This window comes from Lissotriton vulgaris, chromosome 8 (genome assembly GCF_964263255.1).
Source record: "Lissotriton vulgaris chromosome 8, aLisVul1.2, whole genome shotgun sequence".
Taxonomy (NCBI): Eukaryota; Metazoa; Chordata; class Amphibia; order Caudata; family Salamandridae; genus Lissotriton; species Lissotriton vulgaris.
The window spans coordinates 319300189-319312668 of NC_141696.1; the positions used below are offsets into that span (position 1 = coordinate 319300189).

Here is a 12480-nt window from a genome sequence, read left to right on the forward strand (position 1 = left end):
AATTCTAGATATGGCCACACTGATTAGGAGTATTAAACTAGTACGGCATATGTAGCTGTTAGTTCTGTGGGTGCACTGTGGAAAGTCTTAAAATTAGAATTTTTCTCAATTTAGTAGTAGTAAAGTTAGGACTCCTAACTTTACTACTACTAAATTGAGCAAAATCCTAATTTTAAGACTTTTGGTATTCACAGAAGGCATTTAGGCGTCCTAAAGTTAGTAGTCCTAACTGTACTACTACTAAATTGAGAAAAATCGTAATTTTAGGACTTTCGGTATTCACAGAAGGCATTTAGGAGTCCTAAAGTTAGGAGCCCTAACTTTACTACTACTAAATTGAGAAAAATCCTAATTTTAAGACTTTCGGTATTCACAGAAGGCATTTAGGAGTCCTAAAGTTAGGAGTCCTAACTTCTGTGAATACCGAAATGAGTAAGTTCATTCTGTGAATACCAAAAGTAGTAAGTGCATTCTGTGAATACCAAAAGTAGTAAGTGCAATCTGTGAATACCAAAACAGTAGTAAGTTTAGGATTGAGTCTTAAGTTCATTCTGTGAATTGGGCCCACAGCCTCTATGTCAAACAGCAGAGACCGCTTGGAAATTTATACTTTTTTAAAACACATGCTATGTTTCAGAAAATGGTGGAGCATAAATAGCCATCACTTCCACTCCCCATGTCTATACCCTGGGAAACTGTGCAGTGGTCCTGGGCACAGCAAGCTACCTTCAAAGACAAGTGATTTGCAGCAGAGTTGTAATGGTGCTGCTCCTCTTACACAGTCCACTTGTGCCTGAGAGTGATGTTGCTGCTGTTTGTTCTACCTACCGCAGGGGTCCCTGAGATATGACTGCTCAATTTCCATCCTCAAATGATACTTTGGATGCTGCTCTTCCTCCCTAAGACAATGGACTGGATTGCTCCTCTTCCCCCTTCTGAAAGATACTTAAAATAGTCTCAAGTGATGCTGTGGCTGGTCTTTGTTGCTCCATAAAGGCCCCCATTGATGGCGCTCTTCCCTATCCTCCATCTCTAAGGTATCATGAGTGACGGTGTAGCTGTTCATTCTTCATCTTGCAATGCACCCGGTATTGGCACTTGACTACCCTTGTCTTCTGTGGATCCCAAGTAGCACACAGCTACTGTGCACATTGCTGACATCATCCCAAAATATTGAAGCCTATTTTACATGGTTTGTGACTGGTTCATAGAGTCTATATTGTTGCAATAGTACACAAGTGACAGCATCAGGTTGTTATTGGCTGAAGTCAAATGCATTTAGCTCTCAGAGTGTTAGCAATTCATTGTTGTGTAGGGAATGTAGAGAAGAAAAACAGGATTTCTGACATAATTGAGTGTATCAGCCAACTCCTCCAAATATCAATTCCCTCAAAAACTCTGTGGGCACTGTTAAGGTTTTGAAATTAGCTGGCAGTGAAAATATGATATATCAGGGTATCAGACACAGCAAGTTACTAGAACACAGTCTGTGGTTTTGCCGTTAATGAGGACATTATAAAAACAATAATAATAATAATATAACAATATTATTGAAAATAACAATAACAATGCTACTACTCATAATAATGTTTGTTCATACACCATACTTATGCCACTTCTAAGTAGTGGTGTTAATTTTTCTAAAATTAATGATACTCAGGGGCAGAATTACCATGTTTTCACCCAGAGCAGTGCAAAAGGGTGCAGATTGCTGACGCGAAATCTATCTACTTTTTTTTAGTAAATTGGGTATAGCATCAGAAACTTCTTGTGGTTGTTTGGGAATGCCCAGGCCCCACCCATGGTCTGCCCCCTTGGTGCAAAGTAATGAAAAGCAGCGCTATATGCTGCTTTGTGTTACTTTTACAATTTCTCCAGCGCTAAACAAGTATTGCACTGGCAGCATAAGGATGTTTAGGTGCCCCCAGACCCCAAAGTGGAGGGTCAAGGGGGTAGGGGGCCCCCAAAGTCATTTTCCGACAGTCTTTTTATGACTGAAAGTCCAATATGGAAAGGCTGTTGGAAAATTACATCATAATCCCATCAATCCCGTGCACCTGTTACACAATTTAAAAACTTCTTTTAGATAGTGTATAGTGGTTACAACTATACTATATCTGAAAGAAGTATTGGAATTGTGTAACGTGTGCACGGGCTTGCTGAAATTATTTGGTCGACCTTTGGTCTTTCTCTGTGAGGGCTTAGGGGTTCTCCCTCACCTCTTGCACCGTCTTACTTTGCGTTTGACATATGATATGCACACTATTTTGGCACCACTTCCTTCCACATAGAAGTAATCCCCCGTCTTTCGTGTCAACATCATAATCCCGACAGCGGAGCCGCTGTCATTAGGGGATTATGGTGTCTTTCCGATGCACCGACAGGCTCCTTGAGCCCGTCAGAAGTGCCGCAGATGGTCTCTCCACACCATACCTCCGCCTGTTGCATCATAATGTGGTGGCCGGAATGCAGGGGAATATGTCAACGGTCCGACACAGACATGCGTAATCGTAACAGCCCCTATGTGTATCTAATTATTCGTTAAGTACGCTTAAAAAAACTTTGACACATGGAAAGAGAAAACCTGTGGTCACGAGACATCCAATTTTACCTATCTGATGTAAGACTGTGGTAATGTATTGCGATTATTGTCTGTTCTTCTTTTTGTTATGTGATGATTCAGACCCAATAAACAAATGTAAACAAAAAAAAGTACGCTTAAAAAAAACTGGCAGTATCATAAAAGATTTGTTTGTTATTTTAGTTGAATGTGGTTTTTTTGCTGTCCAGTTGTTGGGTTTGTAGGGAGTATTATAAGACTTTTTTTAATATTTATTTTTGAAATGTTTTTAATGGTTTATCTATTGTATAACTGTTAATGTTTTAATGTGATTATTAAATATTTAAAATTATTTTGTTGTCTAATTATTTGGTAATATTTGTTTAAAAAAAAGATTTTTTTAATTGGTTAATTGATTCATTGATTTTGTACATTTCTTAATTGATTTTAATCCTTTGTATACAGATTATGTTTGTATGGATTAACATTTTTCTGTACTAATAATTTTAGAATAATATTAGTGTCAATGAATGTGTATTAATTATTTTTAGTATTTTTTTCGTTTCTGTGGATGTTGGATATCTAGGGTAATATGATGGGATGTGTTTTAAATCACTTGCATTAATGTTTTTATCAGGTCACTTTCCATATATACATATAAAATAATGCATTTCTATATACTCATGAAATATTTTGGTCTATTTATTTTGCCTCGATTTAGGTTTTTGAATTTTTAATCTTGGAATAAGAATAGTAAATCTGTGCCTCCCAAAGGCCAACATTTTCTCTACTGTAGCTTATGTTGAAGTGGGAATAGTAATTTTGACGCCTCCAAAGTCCAGCTGTTTTCCTACTATTTTGTTTATATTGGAAAGATATTAGTAAATCCTACCCCTCCAAAGTCCAACACTTTCCCTAATGCTGCTGAGGTTGGAATAGTAAATTTGCCTCCTCCAAGTTAAAACATTTATTGAATTAAAAAAAAAACATTTTAACGTATGTATTTTGTGATTTAATATTATAACTATTATAATTTAAATTTAGGTTTTATTACATTTTGGAATTATTTTTTTTTATTATTTTGTTAACTTTAAGAATTCTATTTTATTTTGTATATTGTAAATATGCAGTGTTAGTAATTATTATGAAATACTATTAATATTTTTATTTTGTTGATTTGATCATTACATAAATTTAGAAATAATTTAGTTATTTTGCATTTATTTTACAGTATATTTTGATGTTCATGTTTGTAAGTTATATTAATGTTTATATATATGTGTATCTTAAATGTATTTTCAAAGTGAATCGATATTTTATTGCTTTACATTTGATATACTGATCTTTTTTATAACAATATTTTGTTCTATATGTTTGTAGTAGCTATTTTGTGCTTCACATTCAAAGTATGCAATGTTGATGTTTGTTTGGGTCTGATTTTTTTGGCAATCTTTTGTATCACAATATGGTTGTTGACAACATTCTATCATGCAATTTTGGAGTCATTATAGCACAAGTAGTGTTTCTTGGCACTTGTAATTAAGTCTGAAGAGATTGATGGAGTGGTTCAATTGTTTACTTTGTATCGCTGGCTCCATTCCTCTTATTTACTGATTCTCCCATCATTGCGTTGTTCTGAGCGGATTGCTCCCCCACGTCACCCCGCCGCTTAAATCGAAATTTTGCATTTGGCAATATAGTGAATGCGTAGTATTGTCCTTGTGTTACCGCTTTGCTCACCTATCACCTCCACCAATCTATTATTCTGCAATGTATGACACTGTGCTTTTTTATGTTTTTATGAACAACATTTCCGGTAGAAAAACTGCATATATTTTTGAATGGGTTTCATTATGTTCCCTTTTTTATCTTTGCCCCGCAGGGTTCCGTGGTCCCCAATCCTATGCAGGCCTTTTCCCTATTAAATTGGTTTCACCACATTTTCTCCATTGACAAAGTGCTTCTCTGTCGCCTCGCAGTGTCAGCATTCAACACAGTGATTTATGGGATTGGCCCAGGCAACTTCAACAGAAAATGAGGCCCAAAGTCGCCTGCAGCTTCTTATGCACAACCCCCGTTGCTTTTTGTCCCAGTGTATAGACGCACCTCAGTGGGCGACTGAGCTGTCGCTGAGAACCACTATTGATCACACAGGGGTTGGTGCAGTCGTGAAAACCTCTTCCAAAGCTAATATCCAGTGTAATAAGACATCTCTAATTCAATCAATCCTTTTCCTTCCTGTGCCTTAAAATAGTCTGTGCTCAGAGCTCCTCTGGTTTTCATTATTCATTCGTGCACCAACTGATGTTGCTCTTTGTATTTTTTCTTAGCAGCATAGATAATTGCACGTTTGCAGATGTCCATATTTAAATTGCGAACACATTTGAAATGTTAATTGAGATAGCCGGGCTGCTTCTAGGCGCATGCTTCCCGTATTTGTTGTGAATAGTATTCGGCGCATTTGGCTAATTTAATCAGAGTTTGTCATTCTATGAACGTTCAAGTAGTTTAAGCATTTTAGGAGGAAATAGGCACTTTATTCAAGTGTACAGACATATTTCGTTCTTCTTCGCATTCGAATGCAGTACAGTAAATTATAAAAAAAAAGGAAACCAGAAACAAAAATCCTACTTATGAGCCATCACTCCCCTAAAGCTTTCCTAAATCAAATGAAACGGTGCCACTGGTCATAGATGGATAGCAAATAAAAATGTATGTATCATCACTTAATCTTGCTTTATTTTGTCATCTTTTTTTCAAGCTTGTTTTTATTTCCATAATATTATATAGCAAGGCAAGGAAACTGTGACATAAAAAGTAATTATTACATTTGTGGCATATAGTGATCAACATTAATTTCTAGTGTAATAAAGTCTTCTGACTCCATTTTAATTTAAGCGGCGGTGAAAACGAGCTACTCTAATGTCTCAAAGCTGCTGCAATGCAAATATTAACACCTAGGTCCACAATAAATGGTGTGTTGACACGTCGAATCAGCAATTCCAGGCCCAGAATTACAGAAGCCAGGCTATTCAGTGATTCTGGGATACAGAATTACTTCAAGGTTGCAAGATTGGGAAAATGCTAATGACATTTAAATTAGTTCACCCATTTTAGCCGGTTTTACCTGCATTTGACACTGTTTTCTGTGAGCATATTCATCCAGGTTGTACCTGGCAAACGAAGTCCAGTGGAATACCATTGTGTGTAGTATTACTCCATATGTCAGAATCCTTCGGGAATGTATAAGTGCCCCTTCGGACGCCGTAGCTTCGCTTTTTGTGACGTTCCAGCGAGACAAACCACCAAATCGTGTCTATTAGGCCACTCAAAGTCTTTGTGTGTCGTTGAATGGCCTCATAGATATGGCGTAAGGCAAGGCAGCACACATTTCTGCTAAAACACAACACCCATGGATGTTGATGCTTCTCCAAATTTACTAGCCCATGTAAACCTGGGGTGGTGCCAAAACCTTATGCCTCATGAGGTGCGGAGTGACAAGGAGAAATGTCGTTATTTCTCTTTGTTTATTCCTCCTCTTTCGATGTATGCTGCATTATGCAGCACACAAAGAAAGAGGAACACACCGCAATGGATTGTTTCTGTGCAGGAAGGTGCTCCTTTGCACTTAAGCAATCCTGCCAACAACATAGGAACACTTGCACCATTGTGTAAGGGTGCTAGCATTGGTGCTAGGCTGCTGAAACGCCACCAGCGCAGGAGGAAAGGACATGAATACACTGTAGTGAAATTGCCCTGCGCCAAGTCCCTATAAATGAGAACCCTAATTCAGACAAAAACTCCCATTTGCCTTTGTGCAGTGCAGTATTACTGTGACAATTTAGATGTACACTTCAGTAACACTGTTCCGCCTAGCAATATTTGTAAATGCTATATATTTAACTTTCACCGTCACCCACACAATGCTGGGGAGAACTCAGACTGTCTCCAGTGGACATTGGGGCTCCAAGTTACTGGTAGATATAACAGTATCCAGATAGCATCTTTATGTTTATACATTCTTTAATGTTTTTTGTAGCTTGGCACTATTTTTATTTGCAGTAGCGTATTGTTTATTGAGGTCCTGACGAAAGCTGGAGCAATTCTCCTCTTGGCTGAAACATGTTGACCATTTCACATCGCCATAATGTTGTCCCATGTTTCGATGACTAGGCGGGTTTTTATTCTTGACACCTAGACATTTCTCATTGAACTTTCTCTTTGATCTAGGTAGCCAATTTTATCTACACATTATCATTTGAGCACTGCACTTTATCAGCAATAGTCTTTCGAGCACTATTATGGCTAATGTATCGACATTTACCTCCGCACCGTTACCTCTTGGTCTGGATGGTGCTTAAGTCGATTCACAATTCCCACATGATGAAATTCCGCCATGAGGGTGGTCAGATGGGAATTTCAATAGCCATCAGTGACTCTTTCTATTCTTCCACACATACTACCCTGTGATCCTCAGTCATCATCATGACGACACACCTCCCCTGACCTGGTCACCTCCTTGGGTTGTTATATATTTAACTTTCACCTGAGAATTGTCTGCTGCGTACTGAATGTTTTTATTTTTAAGAATTTTCTTTTTAGATCCTTGACAGGTCTACTTCACATTTGCCTTCTAATAAACTGCTGAACTGTGTGGCTTTCATGAGGGGCCTTTACATCTGTTTTCCTTATTTACTTTCAAAAAGATTCTCTGTGGCTATTGTGTTTTTGTGTAGATCCAAACAAAACCCAAATGACTACACTTACTTCTAGCATCTGGATAATGAATCTCAATGGCATAAACAAACCTACTGTGCGTATCTTCTCAATAGTCTTCAGAAGTTATGTATGGTGTGTGTTTTTGTGTAAAACTGTAGCTTTCTTGGCTTCCTAACTATCTCTCTCAATGTAGTAAACTGAAGATTACAGTCTCTTTATTGATAGTGAAAATATTTGTAAGGACCCGGAGGCGTCTTGGCCCTCCTAGTTATTTTTTATTTAGAAATTTTATAAAACAATATTCATAGCAGGGCCACTTCAGAGGCCCTTCATAGCACTTGATAGTAAAACATCAAATAATGGGAGGTTCTGCATACGAGATTTAGAGTCTAACCAGATGCAGAAAATGGACCAAAAACTCCTAAATCTGTCAATCTTCCTTCACAATTATGAGGACTTTGTAATTAATTGAAATCCCGTTTTAAACATTTGCATTTTAGGAGATTCATGAATTGAAGATAACCAGCTTGATTCTGAAGCGTAGGCCAAAACTGTTCTTTTATTCTAGACCCTGAACCCCTAAGGATCTTCTATCATACGTAAAAATCTCAAGGAGCAGCGATTTTTTGGCTGAAGCATATTGGTATGCCAGGTTTGAAGATAGTTGAACCCTATTATGCTTTGAGTATTGTACAGTGAATTTTACCTTGATGATACACTGGTGGCCCCGATCCTCCTTAAACTCTCTGCAGTATTCCACAATGTATCCCACCCCAAACTCATCATGAGACTGCACCGCATCAGGATCCAGGGAGGCGCCCTCAGATGGATCACATCATTCCTCATGGAATGCACTTATATAATCTATAAATCAATTAAGGGTTTGTTAAGCGCCACTACTCACCTGAAGGGTTCTCAAGGTGCTGAGGGGGCTGGGATCGCGCAGCTCTCGAATGTTCACGGTGATTTGTCAAAGAGTCAGGTCTTGAGGTTCTTCAAGAACTTGGAGAGTGTTGGTGTCTGTCTGAGATGCAGAGGTAGGGTGTTCAATGCCTTGGCCACGACATAGGAGAAGGAACAACCTCCTGTTCTGGTCTTCTTGATGTGCAGCACCATCGCAAGGTAGAGCCTTGCTAAGCCATGGGATCTGTGGGGTGCGTGGAATGAGAGGCAGTGGTTCATATAGGTGGGTCCGGAGTTGTGAAGGGCTTAGTGGGTGTGGGTGAGAAGCTTTAAGGTGATTCTTTTCTTGACGGGGATCTAGTCTAGAGTTCGCAGTTGTTGTTTGATGTGGCAGTGGCGCAGTAGATTGAGGACCAGTCTGGTGGAGGCATTGTGGACATTCTGGAGTTTGCAGGTGAGGTTCTTGTTGATCCTGGAAGAGAGTGCATTGCAGTAGTCCAGTCTGCTGCTGATGAGGGTGTGGGTGACGGTTTTCCTGTGTTCCAGAAGAATCCAGTTGAAGGTCTTTCTCAGAAGACACAGGGTATGGAAACAGGTAGAGGTGACACCCTTGATTTGGCGGTCCATTTTGAGTTAGGAGTCCAGGATCATTCCAAGGTTGTGTGCATGGTCTGTGGAGCAGGTTGGGTTCCAGAGGATGAGGGGGCCGTTCAGGCATCAGGGTGTGGGCCCAAGATGAGTACTTAGGTTTTGTCCGTGTTTAGTTGTGGGTAGCTGTTCCTCATCCACCTGGCGACTGCTTCCATTCCTTCTTGAAAGTTGTTTGGAGATGTTGGGTTTGTTGGATAGGGAGAGGATGAGTTGGGTGTCGTCTGCGTACGATACGATGTTGAGTCTGTGTGCTCTGACGATGGATGCAAGAAGGGCCATGTAGACGTTGAACAGGGTGGGGCTGATGGAAGATCCTTGGGGGACTCTGCATGTGGTCTGTGTGGGGTCCGAGAGGAAGGGAGGGATTCTGACCCGCTGTATTCTGCTGGATAGGAATGTGCGGATCCAGTTGTTTGCTTTGTTCCGGATTCCTGCTTCCAGTAGTCTGCGGGCTAGGGTGTGGTGTGATACTGTGTCGAAGGCTGTGGAGAATCTGCCTACTTCCCTTAATCACAGAACCCAACAGCACCATGTGTGGCTTCCCTCAAGGCTCATCCCTCAGCCCCACCCTCTACAACACCTACGACACCTCTAGTCGACATTGTCAGAAGCCCTGACCTCAACATCATATCCTGCACCGATGACAACCAGCTCATCCGCTTGCTCTCAGCAGACCCCTCAACCATAGAGCCTAACTTCCACAATTGCATGAAGATCGTTGGTGACTGGATGAAGAGCAACTGTCTGAAGCTCAACACTGACAAGACTGAAGTGCTGATCTTTGGCGACAGTGCCTCCCCTTGGACTAACACCTGGTGGCTTGCCGAACTCAGACCCACTCCTTCACAGACAGCCCATGCCCACAACCTCAGCATTATCCTGGACAACAAACTCACCATGAAATGACAGATCAATGGATTCTCCTCCACCTGCCTCCACACCCCCTGCATGCTCTGAAATCTCTTCAAATAGCTTCCCATCTGCATAAGGAAACCCGTCACTCAAGCCCTATGGACTATGGCAACACACTGTATGCAGAAACCACATCCAAACTTATGAGGAGACTATAGATGATCCAGAACTCTTTGGCCAGATTCTCCTCAACCTGCCCGAATGGACCCAAGTCACCCAACACCTTTGGAACTTCTGCTAGCTCCCCATCCAGAAAAGTTGCCAATTCAAGTTATTGACACACACCTACAAAGTCCTCCATGACCTAGGATCAGCTTCATCAACCACTGCCTGAACTTCCACCAATCATCCAGAGACCTTCACTCCATCTCCATGGCCCTCACGCATGCACCACAAATCCACCAAAGCCATGGCAGAGGCCATTCCTTCTTCTCCCTCACCACCAAGCCTTGGAATGGCCTTTCCCTCCACCTCCAGACATCATCCTCACTCACAGAATTTAGAAAGAGATTCAAGACCTAGCTATTCGACTAAGCCTAGAAACCGAGTGCCTGGGCAGGTGCTTAGAGGTGCTGTGCAAATCCTGTTTGATTGATTGTTCTTAAATTGTATTTCGATCTTTACATGAAAAGAAAAGAATAATTATCTAAAGGCTAAACACCCCAAATTAGATGGTGACCCTCTTCTATAAGCAGCTTAATATAAATATCTTACAAAAGAGAGAAATTGATGTATCATACTCTAAACCAGACTCCTGGACAGTCTGATGTGAAGGCCTGCCTTGGGTATGCGTGAAGCAGCAGCGGTTAGGAGGTGATTCCGGGCTGCACTACGAGGGCCTGAGTTGGAGATGTGCCATGCTGTGGCGGTTCGGAAGCAGCTGTGAGGAGATGCATTGGGCTGCATAGGTTCTCTTTATAGGACCACAGCTGGGCAGGCAGAGCATCTTCAGGCACACTTACATGTGTCCAGGACAGGGGTGGCACAACTTGGGGGGGCAATACTCACAGCTGGTACATTCCGGGTGCAGGATTCAAGGTGTTTGGAGCCTTTTCTCTCCCTCAGTTTCTGATCAGGAGGCCAGGTAACTAGCCCTTGGAGATACTCTGGTGGTCCTGCTTTCAATATGCAGGTTCAATCTGTCTCTCTCAGACAGCACTGAAGCAGTCCTTCTTGCAGAGAAGCACATCAGTCCTTCCATAGGTCCGCAGTTTACTGAAGAGTTGGATCTGTGGGTCCATCATTTATACCTTGTGCTCACTTTGAAGTAGGGGAAATTTTGAAGGTTCTACCCTCAAAGGTGTTTGGAATTTTCTGCCTTCCTGCCTTGGCCCTAGCTTTTATGGAGTCACAAAAGATTAGTGTCAAAACCCTTTATGAGTGTGCTGGGCAGAGTCTTTGTGATGTGCAAATGTGGTAGATGACTGCTCCTCCCCATTATCAAGTGAAAGATGGCTCATCCTGCCAACTACTAGTTCCCTTTGTCTCACTGCTTGCGAGCAATACACAAGGACCAACTACCGGCTACTCCTAGGCCTGTGACTCTTGATACAGTCTGCAGACACTAAATGGTTGGGACAAGAAAGTGCCAACTTTCTGAAAGTGGCATTTTCAGAATGGTGACTTACAAGCAAACTTTACAATTAAAGAGGCTTTCAAATTACAATTCTTTAGACACCAAACTGGATATTCTGACCTGCTCCCAATTGAAAGTTATAACTTATTTAAAGTAATAGTGTTACCCTTTTTGAGGGTGGCCTTTCAGGAGTGCAAATTAATTTAAGAGTTTTTCACTCTCAGGACATGTAAAAGCAAAAAGAACATGTCCAACTTTTTTTAATATACTGCCACCTTCCCTATAAGCTGTTTAGGGCCTATCTTAGGGGTGACTTATAGGTATTAAAAAGGAAGGTTTAGGCCTGTCAAATGTTTTTTTTGCCACATGGAAATGATAATTTCTTCAATGGGTGCTGTAGGCCCAATATTTGCATTTAATTTGACAGGCACTGGATACAAGCACAACCACTTTACTGGGGACTGTCAAGTAAAATAAATATGCCAATTGGGTGTGAGTGAATTTCCCCATGCTAAAAGAAGAAAGCACTTTAGTACTGGTTAGTTTGTATCAGCAAATATTTTCACCTCTGTTTCAGCAGTTTGACTATTTATTTATTTTATGGGTTTTTTTTACCACGGATAAAACAGTAGCAAGAAAGGGTTTTAACTGTTACCTGCTGTCTGTGTAATATTTGGTAGCAAAGTAATTCAACATCCTTAGTAATATTGCCAACTATTGATCATGGGGTGAGTCCAGTGTGGGAGCATTCTGAGTGAAACTGTCTTAGGCGACATTTTGAGGTTTCTTGAAAAACTTGGATTGGATGTGCTACTTATGATTAATGGTAAATGGTTTTACCGCGCTTCGTGCTTAGCCTGCAAAGGATGTCTGTCATACACTAACTAAATTTGAAGCATATATCGTCTGTCTTTACAGCATCTTAGGTCAGTAGAAGCTGTACACCTCTCAAACAAATTGTTCAAATCATCTTTAAAATAAATTGTTTTTCTTAGCTCTGAATCAATAGTGATAAAGTTTCTCTCTATACTCACCGAATCCGATCATTTGTCTAATCTGTCTCTGTCTGTTTCTTCTCCTTCTGCAATCTTACCTCTGTGCCAGTGGCTGCTACCAAGAGCAAAGTTAAAGGTGAGCCCACATTTTCGTTCTTAAAAAC

The 12480-nt window shown here is 40.6% G+C and overlaps 1 protein-coding gene across 3 annotated transcripts in view; it reads left to right on the top strand.

Moving 5' to 3' along the window:
• CADM2 (cell adhesion molecule 2) overlaps positions 1-12480 on the top strand; it is a 1625130-nt gene that overhangs the window by 934664 nt on the left and 677986 nt on the right. For 2 of the 3 annotated variants that reach the window (XM_086934078.1, XM_086934080.1), the window contains exon 2: positions 12426-12452. The exons of the other annotated variant lie outside the window; for it this stretch is intronic. In XM_086934078.1, coding sequence (XP_086790204.1) covers positions 12426-12452 — 27 coding nt within the window. The remainder of the gene's footprint in view (positions 1-12425; positions 12453-12480) is intronic. 3 annotated transcript variants of the gene reach the window in all.